We start from the raw sequence: 16,095 nt of genomic DNA on the forward strand, positions 1-16,095 counted from the left end.
GAGAAGATTCTGATAGTACCCTGCACCTTATATGTGAATAAAGAATCTTTTCTTCATCTAATCGTTCAGTGGTGTGCGATCTCTTTATTCATGTATGTTGTTTGCGGTGGTGAGCCAAGGTTAAGCACCCACCCTGGATTGCAGACATGGACTGGCCTGAGCGGCATTGTTCTCCTTTATTATTCACTTCTGGTAAGCAGACAGGACTCAGAACTATATTTTCTCTCTAGCACCTACCTAGGACGGTGCTACATCATAAATATCTTCTATCTTTTTTAAACCTCTCTCACTGTTTGTCTCTCTGGTACTAGCCTGAATTTTGGGATTAGGGACTTTGCTACACTTATTAACCACTTAAGCCCCGGAGGATTTGGCTGCTAAAGGACCAGGGGTTTTTTTGCGATTTTTTACTGCGTGACTTTAACGGACAATTGCGCGGTCGTGCGACGCTGTACCTAAACGAATTTGACGTCCTTTTTTTCCCACAAACAGAGCTTTCTTTTGGTGGTATTTGATCACCTGTGCGATTTTTTGATCACGCGCTATAAACAAAAAAAGAGCGTAAATTTTGCAAAAATAACAATATTTTTCACATTTTTTTATATGAAATTCCCCAAAAAAAAAAGTAAAAATCAAAATTTTTTAACATTTTTCGGCCAATTTGTTTTATGCTACCTATGTTTGGTAAAAAAAATCGCAAAAAGCGTATTTTGATTGGTTTGCGCAAAAGTTATCGCGTTTACTAACAAAGAGAAAGATTTTTGTCATTTTTGGTGTTTTTTTTTTTAACGCATAATGGCGGCGATCTGCGATTTTTTTTCGGTACTGCGACATTGCGGCGGACAGATCGGACCCTTGACTGACATTTTTGACACTTTTGGGGTTACCAGTGACATTACTGCAGTAATCAGTGCTATACATATGCACTGTTACTGCAAAAATGACACTGGCAGGGAAGGGGTTAACTTTATTGGACAGGGAGGGGTTAAGTGTGTCCTAGGGGCGTGCTTTCTACTGTGTAGGGACATGGCTATTGGTGTAAAAGCAAAGATCAACCGTTCTACATAGTAGAACGGTCAGATCTTCACTTTTACACAGGGAGAACTGACAGGCAGCTTGTTTACACAAGCTGCTCTGTCTTTCTCCCTTCACAGGAGCGATCGTAGTGTGGCCGGCGGACATCGAGTCCGCCGGTCACACGCACTGACTTGCCTGTGAACGAGCCGCGGCGGGCGCGCGCCTCGGCGGGCGCGCGCCCGCCCGCTATAGGCTCGCAAGTCAGTGACAGGCGAGTGACGTACCGATACGTCACTCTGCCTGGCCGGGGCTGACCGCCGCAGTATATAGTCGTGCGGCGGTCGGCAACCGGTTAAGAGTGGTGATTTATTTAGTGATACAGTATTACAGGAATGTTTCTCTTGAACTGAAAAAATGGCAACAATAGCTGCAGATCATGTGATGAAATGAGAAGTAAAGTCACATGCTCAGTGTAAAACTAAAGAAAGAAAAGCCTTGTGATTTTCCTACCTATCAGGAACACAATAATTCCACACTTCTCCTGCTTACTGTAGAGCTGGTTAGAGCTGATAGGTGAACTGCTAAAATAAATATGTTAAACAAATGATCTGTTCAGATTATTGTGCATTTGATTGTATGTACAATAAAGAGTATACATCCCTGCAACTGGTAATGGGAAATATACATCAAGCTTAGTATTTGTTTTTTTCTGTTCCACCCAGAGGGTTAATCGAAAAAACCTGACAGCTCCAGTCGGAGCTGTTGTACTAACAATCCGATGTTAGTACAGGGATCTTCCTGTTGATCTGTTGTGTTCTGACAGAGGGTCGGCCCCCAGTGCTCTCAGCCATTGGCTAGGAAGCCGGTTGGTCGCTGTTTTTCCAGAATGCACGACAAACAGAAGCCGGTTGAACGGCCAGCTTCTGTCAAACCAACTGCCATACAAAAGGGCCGAATGTCGGCTGGTTTTTATTTAACTGGCTGATGTCGCCTTACATTCGGCTCATGTGTAATAGGCTTTAGTTTGTAGAGAATTTTAACTGAACAGCCATTCTCAACCAGGGTTTCATGGAACCATGGGATATCTCCAGAGGGTGATAAGGGTTCCCTGGGCAGTGGTGGATTGATCTCCTGCTGGTTGGTTCCAGTGGTGTGAGATCAGTGACAATCAATGTAAAGGGGGATTCACTCTATTAAGCACCAGTGACCACTGACCACCATTACGGGAACTTTTTTACTGACCACCACTGTATGTGGGAACGTTTACATAGACCTCCAAGATAAAAAGACACAATTTTTACTGTCTACATTTTACTTATGGCCAAATTTGTATACAGTAACTCCATAAGGCTACGTTCACATCTTGGCGTTGCTATTTACATGCGTTTTTTAGGCATTTTTTTAGGCTTTTTTATGGGCATTTTTTCAGGCGTTTTACAGGCGTTTTTGTGCAGGTGTTTTTAGGTTGACAAGTGACCAATGGAAAAAAATAAAAACGCCTGTAATCTGCCCAAAAACAAGCTCATGTACTTTTTTGAGCATTGGGCGTTTTGCTTAAAATGTCAAAACGCTCAGATGTGAACAGGGGCCATTGAAATGAATAGGATTTGTCTTGATGGGCTTTTCTGAGCTGATCCTAGAGCAGAAAGATGCCCCAAAAACGCCTACATGTGAACTTAGCCTAATAGTTACTGAAATTATATTTGTTATATAGAGAGGGGGTATTAAAGAAATTATCTCCTTTGGGTGTCAAATTTTTATTCCTATGTTTATTCTTATAGCTATGCCTAACTGACTTTGTAAATGAGATATGAGTTGTAGCAGAAGTTCCCTGAGATCTGAAAATGATTTTAAGGGTTCCTCCTTGGTAAAAATGATGAGAAAGGTTACTTTAAAACCCAACTCCAGGCAAAAAAAAAAAAAAGTTTTCTCATGCAGTATGGCTGTGCCCGCACTGCACGGGTTAAGTGCTTGTTTTGTCCAGGGAGAGGAGAAAGCTTATACTCAACCGATCCTCTGCTCCACCGGCAAACGGGTCCCCCACAATCCAGTGGTTGACTGTTCTTGACATTCCTCACATCCAGAGCAGGTCTATGGGAGTGATAATGTCCATAACAGTCAACTGTGCAAGACTGTGTGTGTGTGTGAGTGTGTGTGTGTGTGGGGGGGGGGGGGGTGTTGTCAGGAGCCACAGGGACTGGTCGTGTGCGGGGAGGATTAGGTAAGTATATTTATTTTCTCCAATCACAGTTAACCTGTGCAGTGCAGGCTTTAAAAAAACAAAAGTCCACCCTGAGGTGCCTGAACATACCTCCAGGAGTATTCTCGACTCTACACCAAACACCCACTGTCTTGCTGACCCATCACTGACCAATAGGAAAATTCTGGAGGCAGGAAAGGGCAGGCAAGCTTCATTGCTGGGTTCTCAGCCCCAATGCATGAGATCCCAGTGTTTTGGGACTGTTCAGGCCCACTGAAGGCATCCTGTAAAACTCTATGAGTGTCTACAAACTGCTGCAGCTGAATGTTGTAGACAGTATGTGCCCAGGGACCTGCTCTGAGCATTTGTCCCTTGGTGTAATATGCACAAATGTGCAGCTCGGTGCGCCATCCTACCCTATCCAGCCACAGCAGCTTTCAGGATCTCATAAAGTTTCACAGGCTGCCAGTAGCAAAGCTGGACGATGCACCTATGCCTTTCACCAGCACCAAAACTCTGGGATCTCATACATCGGACTAAACTCCTGGTGTGTATGAAACCTTAGGAGGTGCCGAACCATAGGCTATCAGAAAGACTTGACATTAAAAAAATAATTTGAGTCAAGCACAAAGTACTGACAGCTGCCGCAGCTATTCTCAGGGTGCCTGACCCTTATAACGGGTGGCAGTATGTTGTTTTCTTAAAGGGACATAGTTTCTTTAACTCTGAACATCAGTAAATAACAGACCCTCAAAATTACTTTTGTTCTAAATTTCGTTGGTGTGTATACAGCATGACAAAAACGATGCATTCAGCACACTCAGCAAAAAGTGAGAATTTCTTACAACCAGTAGTGAATGCTGGCAATAAGTAAATACTCCATCTCTGATACTGAATAAAGATGTGGTGCCAGTGACGGATTCAATGCCACACTCTGTGTAAAGTCAGTACATAATTATGTGCAGGGAATAAACATCATTTAGGTATAAAGCACAATCTTACCAGATCTGAAGTTTTAATGGTGTGTCACCAATATGGATTGTTTTCGTTTTGAAATCAATTCCTAAAAAAAGATAAAAAATAATATGAAGCATTTTCATTTTTTTGCTGTTTTATCTCAATACCTAGCCACCTTGATGTAAAGGAAAACAAAACTTAGCAATCAACACAACAGATCCTTGTACTTTCCACTGTCCACCTAATATCTTAAGACATTGAGCACACAAAAAGTAAACATTCCCCAGCAAACCTTTTGGTAAAATTCTTATTGAATGAAATTAAATCATCTTACAATAATTTGTTAAAGGGTAACTTCATGGTCATGGGGAAAAAAATAGCAAAAAAAAAAATATATATATATATATATATATAGCGTACCTATATATATATTTGTGGCACAAGTCATATTGTAATTGAATGGTATTAAAAATCACCTCTCCTTTTCAATCTACAGCACTATTATTTTCTGTAATTTGCAATGCAATATGGCTACCTGGAGGTGTTCTGTACACAGATGGCGTACAGATTGCCCCTCAGAAATGTAATTTTCTGCTTGAGTGATGGGCTTACTGATTTTCCCAGAAGTCTGCACTAAGTCAGATTTTTGGCATTCCCTGCAACAAAAATTTCATTTTTGGTGATATCACCCAAAGAGAAATCATGTCTAAAGGGATGCAGGCCTTGCCAATTTGCTCATTAGAGCCCTGCAGTTGCAGCAGCAGATTGATCATTATAAAAACCACTCCCATACTAGGGATCGGCGGCCGATATTCACTTTTTTGAAAGTATCGGTATCGGCCACAAACTTGTTGGGGGCACTGGTCACTCTGCATTGATGGGGGCACTGGTAACTCTGCATTGGATGGAGGCACTGGTCACCCTGCATTGCTGGGGGCACTGGTCACTCTGCATTGATGGAGGCACTGGTCACTCTGCATTGATGGAGGCACTGGTCACTCTGCATTGTTGGGGGCACTGGTCACTCTGCATTGTTGGAGGCACTGGTCACTCTGCATTGTTGGGGGCACTGGTCACTCTGCATTGGATGGGGGCACTAGTCACTCGGCATTGGATGGGGGCACTGGTCACTCGGCATTGGATGGGGGCAATGGTCACTCGGCATTGGATGGGGGCAATGGTCACTCTGCATTGGATGGGGGCAATGGTCACTCTGCATTGGATGGGGGCAATGGTCACTCTGCACTGGATGGGGGCAATGGTCACTCTGCATGGATGGGGCACTGGTCACTCTGCATTGATGGAGGCATTGGTCACTCTGCATTGTTGGGGGCACTGGTCACTCTGCATTGTTGGGGGCACTGGTCACTCTGCATTTGATGGAGGCACTGGTCACTCTGCATTGTTGGGGGCACTGGTCACTCTGCATTGGATGGGGGCACTAGTCACTCGGCATTGGATGGGGGCACTGGTCACTCGGCATTGGATGGGGGCAATGGTCACTCGGCATTGGATGGGGGCAATGGTCACTCTGCATTGGATGGGGGCAATGGTCACTCTGCATTGGATGGGGGCAATGGTCACTCTGCACTGGATGGGGGCAATGGTCACTCTGCATGGATGGGGCACTGGTCACTCTGCATTGATGGAGGCATTGGTCACTCTGCATTGTTGGGGGCACTGGTCACTCTGCATTGTTGGGGGCACTGGTCACTCTGCATTTGATGGGGGCACTGGTCACTCTGCATTGTTGTGGAAACTGGTCACTCTGCATTGATGGGGGCACTGGTCACTATGCATTGTTGGGGGCACTGGTCACTCTGCATCGATGGGGGCACTTGTCACTCTGCATTGGATGGTGGCAATGGTCACTCTGCAATGTACGGGGCACTGGTCATTCTGCATTGATGAGGGCACTGGTTACTCTGCATTGATGGGGGCACTGGTCACTCTTCATTGATGGGGGCACTGGTCACTCTGCATTGGATGTGTGATTGAATGTGCAGAATATCGGCCAATATCGGCCGATACTGATACGTTGTGACCAAAATATCGGTATCGGCCCTGGAAAAACCATATCGGTCTATCCCTATCCCATACATGTTCACTCTGCAAATGGACAAAGAGAAACAACTATATCTTCAGAATGACAAAAGGTGGGAATCTGAAACAAAGTTTGTTGAAATCCTTGCAATATACATCGATCACCCAGAGGGGAATGTTTCTTTCTCAACAAAAGTGGAGTTTCTCTTTAAACAAATATTTTTAGTTTTTACATACAGTTTCTAGTTTTCAATTTCCTGGTTAAATGAGGGACTAGTGATGTAACCAGGGCCTCACAGATGATTCCTGAGAAGGCTACAATACCAGTGCCTTCCTTTCAGATGACATGCACGGTCACATGTTCCTGGAAGCAGACTCAGAGTTCCAGGAAGGGAAGTGATATGGATTAATCTGCCCTTAGTAAAAATGGCCACTGTGAGAAGAGTGGGGAAGAAAATAAAATGAAAATAAAAAGCTGTGTGGATTGCCTTACTAAACTTTTTTAAAGGAATCGCTGTTGTAATTTTTAACCACTTGCCGACCGCCCGCCGCATATATACTGCGGCAGGCTGGTTTGGCTGTGCGAATCGACGTACTGGTTCGTCGGTTCGCGGGAGTGGTGCTGGGGGGGGGGAGGGCTGAGTGCATGCTGCCGGCGGCATGCTCCCGACCCCACTAGGCAGCAGGGATGCCGATCCACGGGACCGGCGGCCACTATTGCTGCGATCGCTCCCCGCTGAGAGAAGCACAGTCAGCTGTTGTAAACACAGCTGACCATTCTTCCCTCTGAAATGATCACAGAGCACCTGTGATCCTTCTATATAGGATCACAGGTCTCTATGGTTATTTCACAAGTCCCTCCTCCACATCACCCCTAGGTTAACCCCTTCCCTGCCAGTGTCATTATTACAGTAACAGTGCATATTTTTAGCACTGATTACTGTAGTAATTTCACTGGCCCCCCCAAAAGTGTCAAAAATGCCAGTTAGGGGTCCGATCTGTCTGCCACAATGTCACAATGTGCTGCTAAAAATTGCAGATCACCACCATGACTACTAAAAAAAAAATTACATACATTTTTCCCCTAGTTTGTAGACATGATAACTTTTGTGCAAACCAATCAAAATATGCTTATTGCAATTTTTTTTTACCAAAAATATGTAGCAGAATAAAAAATTAGCCTAAAAGGATTAAAAATTGTAAATTTTTTTGAGAATGTTATATAGCAGAATGTGAAAAATATTGTTTTTTTTTTTTCAAAACTGTTGCTTTATTTTTGTTTATAGTGCAAAAAATAGAAATCGCACAGGTGATCAAATACCACCAAAAGAAAGCTATATTTGTGGGGAAAAAAGAACATCAATTTTATTTCATTACAGCGTCGCAGTGCAATTGTCCATTAAAGTAACGCAGTGCAGAATCGCAAAAAAAATGGCCTGGTCATTAAGGGGGCAAATCCTTCCGGTCCAGAACTGGTAAAGATAAAAGCAATATTCTTCTTAACATACAAGGTCACCTAAAGAGACTAAGTGGGTAAGGTGACCGGGTCGATTAAAATTCCTTTTCTGTTCATCCCTATATAGAAGATACTGTTTGCACTACTGAAAAGGAAACATGATCCAGCAGAAAGGAATTAAAATATTTAGTACCTGTGAGTAGAGCAGTAAAAGGTTATGTTACCAGCCAACATTCCTGTATGTACTGTATGAAAATATTGCATATGTGTGGTTGCCTTATGTGGTCTCTGTTAGGGATGTGCATGATGAAAAAAATTGTTTTGTTTTGTTTTGGATTCATTTGTTAAGTCAATCAATTTGTTTCGTCATATTTGTTATGTTAGAATCATTCATTTTTAGAACTCATTTTGTATGTTCAGATTTGTTTTGTATATTCGTCGTTCCGAAACAATTTTTATTTTTGGAAGTTATTTTAGAAGATTCGGATTAATTCCTTATGTTTCTAGTGAGCCCCTTGCTTGCAAATTCAATGTGACTTTCTTCTGACTTTGGCTTTGACCAATCATAACGATACAGTGAGTGACACATTTTATTGAACTTACAAAACCCTCTGAAGTCACAAATGAATGAAACAAATTAATATGAATGTATTCATTGTTTTCGTTATAATTTATTACCAGTTATTACATTTACTATTATTATTTATTACCAGTTTATTAATTTTTTTTTTTTTAATTTGTTACTATTGTGATGCAGAGATTTGGATACATTCAAATCTTCGCATAACAAAAATGTTATCTGAATTTCGATTCATAACGAAACAAATCGCACATGTCTAGTCTCTGTATTCATCCTCACAATGAAAGGATATTTTACATAATCTGTTGCATTTTTGGCTTTGCTTTGGAGCAACCCATTGGACAATGCCTTGTTGCTTTTAGACTTTAGATTAACTTTAGCAAAGTCTTGGCTGCAACATATTTATCCTTACCTCATTAGACATCAAAGGCCGGAAACATTTTGTACGCTTCCAGGTGGGACGGGTCATGTTTGCCCCCAAAACCCAGCTCGGATGCTGAAAGCACACCCTTCCCTGAGATTACGCTTAACCTACTAATCAAACTGAATACACATCTTTAGCAGTCAAAAAACACAGACTGCAGCTTATGGTAAACAAATATATGTAGTGGGCCCATGGCAGCCAAAACTGGGACCCTACAGCTAAAAGTATGTGGAAGTCCCTCCAAATGATTGAGTTCAGGTGCACAAGTCTAGGTTGATAAAGTCAAGTTTTGACAAGTTTTGAAGTTTGATAAACAATGATGAGCTCAGGAATGTTTAAACCAAGATCTGAGTTTGTGCGTAGGAGTCTGCCATGACGTTGTCACCTGCATTAGGCCAATCATTGTCAGCCAAGGCACTCCCCACCCTGCCTGCAGCCACATGTATACACCCCCTAATGTACAGTATATGTATGGCTGTAAGTCAGATAATACCCGGCTGCAGATGATTGACTCAGTACAGGTCACAGCTTCCTGGCAGGCTCACATATGTGGGTTGGGATCATGGTTTAAACATGCCCGAGATCATCGCTTTTAATAAGTTCAGTGTTAAGAAATTTGAGTAACCTGTGCAGAGGCAGGACCTCGACCCCTTGAACACCTTTGGGTTACATTGGAATGCTAATTGCATGCAAGGCCCTTTCTTTCAACATCACTACCTAACCTCACCATTGCTCTTTTGGTTGAATGGATACAAATTGCTCCAAAATCTCTCAGACAAGTAAGCACTGGTATAGCCACGAGGGGTGTGAGGGCAAATCCATTTTAGTGCCCATAGTTTTGAAATGGGATGTCCAACAAGGTATGATAGATGTCCACAAGCATTTGATCTTATAATATATCGCTAAAGTATATGAAGTGGGTTGTACTGTGGACACTCTGCCCCCCAGTGGACCCATTCTCACACATCAGACTTTTTTTAGAAGGTGTTTTGATATGTTCATGCACATCATCCAAGCAGGTGCCATGTTTACATTTGTCTACAGCCTTGGTGCCCAACCTGCAGCCTTGGGACCACTTATGGCCCTTTGGCACTTTTTGTGCAGCCCCTTAGGGCCCTTGCAGACACTGATCTGTGATACTAATCTGTGTTTCCCTATTGCCCTAAAACAGTGATTTCTAGTAGTCTCATATTTCCAGTCAAAGACTTTCACCTAAGGCCCCTTTCACACAGGCGGACCGTTCAGATCCACCTGTCCGTTTTTTTGGCGGATCTGAACGGTCCCCCCATGCATTCCTATGGGGCATCGGATGTCAGCGGAGACATGTCTGCTGACATCCGACCCGATCCGTCAAATCTGGATGGATGGAAACCCTATTTTCCATCCGTCCAGCGGATCGGATCGGATGGGATCGGGTGAGAACGGACTGACGGTCCGTTGATATCCGATTTCCCCCATAGAGATGCATGGGGAACTGTCAGCTGTGTCTCCGCACACAGCTGTCCTCCTGCTGCTCAGCGGGGGGATCGGCGGCTCGATCCCCCGCTGACAAAAATGGACAGAGTGTGTGAAAGGAGCCTAAAGCATGATTACCGTCTCACAACAACCTCAATAGCAGGTATACAGTCTTGGAAAGTGTCTTGTGGCATGTCCGCAGTCTTCGACCATTTCTTGTATTCTGTCCCCAGTCTCTGACCATAACCTGTATAATGTACACAATCTCTGACCATTTATTATATCATGCTCATAGTCTTTGACTATATGCTGTTGTGTGATTGCTGTCTCTGACACTGAATATTCATTGAATTGTATGTGCAGCCATTTGGTGATAGATCAAGAAAGTTGACCACCACTGGTCCACAGTCTACAAATGCAGATACAGTATATCTGTCCACCTACCTATCCATAATTCTATATATCGTACTGCATAACCTGTGGTTCCTATAGAATGTAAGCACTGTCAGAGGCAGAAGAAGCCACTATAGTATAGTTTGAAGTCTGCACTAACATATAACTTAATGATAAGGATGCAGGATTTACATTGGGGTTTCCTTTTAGTAAACTGCATTTGCCTGTTAGAGTCACTGAGGTCAAGATAGATGAAGACGCGGGAGTGTGTGACCAATTCCACTCAGATCAGCTGAAGTGGAAATACCATGTCTCCAGGACAGTCTGGAATTTTACTGAACTTCAAATACAACAGGGAAGTCCTCACTCTGGTATGTTTGCCTTGGAAAGATTTTTTTGTATTTCCACATTTACACCTATATGACACATGGAAAAATGCAATGATGATCAGGTTATAACATTCTCTACATATTTATAATATTAACGCGTTTTACTGCCTTTATTTAAAGTGTAGACCTGGGAAAAATATTTTAGCTCTGGATAGAGTAGGTCAGAAATAGAACAGCTGTCAGGAGATTGTACTGTGAAGGAAAGCAAACAGAAATATGGTGAAACTGAAAGCATCCTAAAGCTACATGTCCACTGGCCAGCCCTAAACATTACTCTCTCGGCAGCAAAAATAATGCTAAACGCGGCATAAAAGCAGTACCACATTTTTAGCGTTTTAGCTCTTGGAACTTTGTTAATTTCATTAACCAGGTTATTTGCCATTGAAATAAATAAACGCCTAAGCGCTAAACGTGCCTAGCACTTAGGTGCATTTACACACATTTTTGCTGCATTTGGTGTTTTTTGGCAATCGGTCCAAGGATTTCATCCTGATACATAATGGCAGTCAGGGTGCCATTGTCTAGTCTGTTGAGGTCTGTGCGTCCCTCCATCGATATGCCTCCCCAAACAATCACTGAGCCACCACCGAACCAGTCATGCTGAAAGATGTTACAAGCAGGGTGAACCTGCTCTCATCTGTGAAAAGCACAGGGCACTAGTGGTGGACCTGCCAATTCTGGTGTCCAATGGCAAATACCAATTGAGCTCCGCAGTGCCAGGCAGGGAGCACCGGGCCCACTAGAGGACGTCAGGCCCTCAAGCCACCCTCATGAAGTCTGTTCCTGATTTTTTGGTCAGAGACATTTACACCAGTGGCCTGCTGGAGGTCATTTTGTAAGGCTCTGGCAGTGCTCATCCTGTCCCTCCTTGCACAAAGGAGCAGATATCGGTACTGCTGATGGGTTAAGGACCTTCTATGGACCTGCCCAGCTCTCCTAGAGTAACTGCCTGTCTCCGGGAATCTCTTCCATGCTTTAGAGACTGTGCTGGGAGGAGCAGCAAATCTTCTGGCAATAGCATGCATTGATGTGCCATCCTGTTGGACTGCCTGTGCAACCTCTATAGGGTCCAAGTATCGCCTTATGCTACCAGTAGTGACACTGACCCTAGCCAAATGCAAAACTAGTGAAAAACCGTCAGAAAAGATGAGTAGGGAAAAAAAGTGTCAGTGGCCTCCACCTGTAAAATGATTCCTGTTTTGGAGCTCGCCTTGTTGTTGCCAATCTAGTGCCACTGTTGTTGATTTCATTAACACCATAGCAGCTGAAACTGATTAACAACCCTCTCTGCTACTTAACTGACCAGATCTATATCCCAGGAGTTTAATTGACTTGATGCTATACTCTGATTAAAAAATGTTCCATTTAACAAGAGGAGTTGGGTGTACTGTATATACCCAACTGTTCCTTAGAATTCTTTATTTTGGGGTACAGAAGCTCATAGCAAGGAGGTGGATATCTATGGAAAAATTGACGTTAGGGATATGGATGAAAGTAATAAATTATGACATTCTGCTATACTGTATGACATATTAGGCACGGGGTTCCGCAAGAAGTTCAGGAAGGTGTGGTTTCGTTTGGTGGACTCTAAGGACAATTTGGGGGGAGAGATGGATAATTGAGATAACTACATGAGGCAGGGGCGTAACTACAGGGGTTGCAGGGGTTGCGATTGCTACCGGGCCCCATGCTCCAGGGGGCCCAGTAGCAAACCAGTGGGTGAACTTCCAGGATTGCAAAAGTCACACTTGCGACCGGGCCCTGGCATTGCACCACTGTGGGGAGGCCCCAAGATTGCAGGAAGGGAGCCCACTGCAGAACTTGTGAAAGGATCCTGCTGCGGGACCGTAATAAAAGGCCATGCAACGAGAATAAAGAGCCCCAGGATTAGTGGGAAGAGCCCTGGGCTTGAAGGGAAGGGCCCCGGCCAGGGATCTGGGGGGCCCTTCATGGTTTCTTGCATCGGGGCCCTGAAGGCTCTAGTTACGCCTCTGACATGAGGGGGGGTTGGGAGGAATGCTGCAGCAGGAGTAATGTATCTCGATTGGCTCTTAACAAGGTTAGGGGTTAGGTGATACACACTGTCTGATTCACAGGGCTTGGGCTCCCTTGCCTGGTCCGCATCTGCCCAATGTTTATTGTAAATAGTTGGTATATCTGAAGGATGAGGCCCGTTGCCTCCTTGTTCATACAGGATGTTGGGGTGTCTCAAGGGGGAGGGAGGGAAGGGGAAGTAGGGTAGTTATGTTATCATCCTATTTTATTACTGATAAGGTATATATTTTATTTTTGATGTACCCGGGAGCAGACTACCATTATCTGACCCTGCTGACTTACTTTCTGCTCTCAGACTGTCTCAATGAGCCCCTAGTGTTGGTCTCAGGTTTCATGCATCCAACTCTTGAGACTGGAAGAAAGGCATTGTGGGAACTGTAGACTTCTACAAGAATATTACAGCACTACTGAACTGTTTAAGAACTGTACTTCCCAGCAAGCCATGGGCTCCAGGAGAGAATTATGGGGGAGACTATAAAGGGATCTGCTGCACAGGCCCACGCTCTCTTGCTTCCTGAGATCCATCGTGTGTGCATCAGTCTGCCGCAGAGGGAGCAGACTGCGGCCTACTGCACACCACCCAGCTGTTTGCAGACTCCTCCCAGGCAGGACGGATGACCATCACTGCATCGCGGACATCCCTGCAGTGTCGCTGATCGAGTGGAGTCAGCAGGACTCACTGAGACAGCAGAGCACAGCCATCTCAGTGTCACAAAGCATGGAGAGTTGCGGCTGCCTGTTCTTCCAGGACTCATAAGAAGGACATCAGGATTGGCGAGAGAGCACCTGCTCAGAGTCCAGTTACCAGTTGCTACAGTTTCTCTTAGACACTGAACACAGACACTCTACATCTGGATCAGTTAGTGGGTCATTGATAATCAGAACCAGCTATTCTGCATTGCCTGTTTCACACTGTGCTACAATGGGGAGTCATTTGTTCTTTGAGCTCCAACTGCCAGTGAAGATCTTAGCAAGGCTTTGCAAATTGAACATTGCTATGTCATTGCTCTTAAAGGGGACACGTTATTGGTATCTAGATTACCTCATCTCTCATTAGGATACAGGTATTATAGGCCGACCTGGGGTTCCCCTTTAGTAAAAGCGTTTCTTATAGCAATTTATAGCTTTCTGAGAGATTCATTCACTTATTGCAAGATACTGTGTATATTTGGTGTATTTACTTATTATAATTAGTTATTCATTGTTCTTTAGCATTATTTCAACTGAACATTTGCTGTTTATCCAGGGCCTAGTTGATTAATACTATTTTCAAGCCTTTTCCTTGAGTAAAGCTGAACTAAGCTGAGCTGAAGTTAAAATCTATTTGCCTCAGTGTGTCATTTAAATGTATACACAATATGTTTGACCCTAGAGTGTCAGGAGGGTTGGACAGTTTACAGGGTCAAAGTGGCACAGAAGAACATACAATTACCAGAAACCCTCAAGGGGCCAGTGCAAACAAATATCAGACTCTCATGAATAAAGTGTCTAGTATGAGGCCCCAGATGGGGTCTTCTATGTTTTTTGAGGTGCTGGCCTTGTTTCAAATGTACATAATTTTTGTTTGTGATCCTTATTTTCTGATAACACAAATCTTTAAAAAAAAAAGTGTTCGTTGAATTTTTTGGAGCAGTGTGTATATTATTGCCTGCATTAAGGTAAAAAATTAAGAAGGCGAAGCAGAGAATGCCAGCAGTGGACTTGAGAAGAGGAAGATCAGGTCTGCACTGTGCAATTCTATTGCACACAGTAGATAAGTTTAACATCACTTTTATTATTTTTTATGGTGGTTTTAATGCGCATTTTGGGACACTGGGAGTTGGGAGTTCAAGCTGTATTAGAACCGAAAACAAACATTTATTATACTGCAGCTTACCAATTCTTAGATATGGTGGCTGCATTTGTTTTCTTTTTTAGGCTTTATTTCTCTTTTTTTTTTTTTTACCTGATTTGACCAGTAATCTGTTGTTTTTTAGCAGAACAAGGTGTTCTGCAGATGCAGCAGTTAGCAGGTTGAGACAAACGACAGGGGTGCTTACAATGATTAGCTTTTTGTTTTTTTATGTAAAACCTTTAACCCAATACTAATAAAACAGTTTTCTGTATCTCCTTAAAAACAGTGAGCTTGAGTTAGATGTCATTTTTTTTTGTGTACCTAAATCTGCTAGCAGTGGCGGGACAAGGTCATTCACCCAAGGTGAAAATGCCAAACCGGGATTACCCCTGCCTCCCCAGGTTATTGCGAATTAGTTAGTGTCTTTTGAGGATATACTTAAAACATTATAAATTCAATTAGGTTTATTCAATTCAGAACAGAATTTACTCACACATTTTAACAGAGTTTATTTTAGGACCTCTAGTGCCCCCTCATTTTCTTTTAATCCTATTCTACTTTTGTGGATGCATAATATGTTGTAAAATGTCATTCCTTCTGTATTTTTTACTTCAAAGTAAGATGAAAAGAATGCGAGAGTAAAAGCACCCAATTGCTGCAGTAATAATAACCCCCCAGTGTTGATGTCAGTGGATTCAATAAAAACCCGATACACTCGTGTCAGCAGCAGCAGCAGACCCTTCCCCTCCCCTGCAATAGTGTAGTTTCTGCAATATGAACCCCTAAATTGGTGCCAGTTTTCGCAATTACAATCCCCATCATTGGTGCTAATTTCTACAATAAATAATGCCCAGCACTAGTGTCAATTCACACAAAAATAACCCTCAGCATTGGCACCAGTTTCTTCAATAATAACCCCCAGTATTGGTGTCAGTTTCTGCAGTTATAATCCACAGCATTGTTGCTAATTTCCACAATAAATAAAGCTCAGCACTAGTGTCAGTTTTTGTAATAATAACCCCCAGCATTGGCACCAGTTTCTGCAATAATAACCCCCAGCACTAGTGCCAGTTTTTGTAATAATAACCCCCAGCATTGGCACCAGTTTCTGCAATAATAACCCCCAGTATTGGTGCCAGTTTCTGCAATAATAACCCCCAATATTTTTGCCAGTTTCTGCAATAATAACCCCCAGCATTGGTGCCAGTTTCTGCAATTACAACCCTCATCATTGGTGCTAATTTCCACAATAAATAATGCCTAGCACTAGTACCGATTTCTGCAATAATAAC

General features: G+C 43.2%; 1 protein-coding gene across 2 annotated transcripts in view; it reads right to left on the reverse strand.

The window, feature by feature from the left end:
• Positions 1-16,095, reverse strand: part of LOC309556165 (ras-related protein Rab-10-like) — a 51,617-nt gene that overhangs the window by 34,732 nt on the left and 790 nt on the right. For both annotated transcript variants that reach the window (XM_082258526.1, XM_082258525.1), the window contains exon 2: positions 4,220-4,280. In XM_082258526.1, coding sequence (XP_082114652.1) covers positions 4,220-4,280 — 61 coding nt within the window. The remainder of the gene's footprint in view (positions 1-4,219; positions 4,281-16,095) is intronic.

This window comes from Pelophylax lessonae, assembly GCF_965119305.1.
Source record: "Pelophylax lessonae genome assembly, chromosome: 5".
Lineage (NCBI taxonomy): Eukaryota > Metazoa > Chordata > Amphibia > Anura > Ranidae > Pelophylax > Pelophylax lessonae.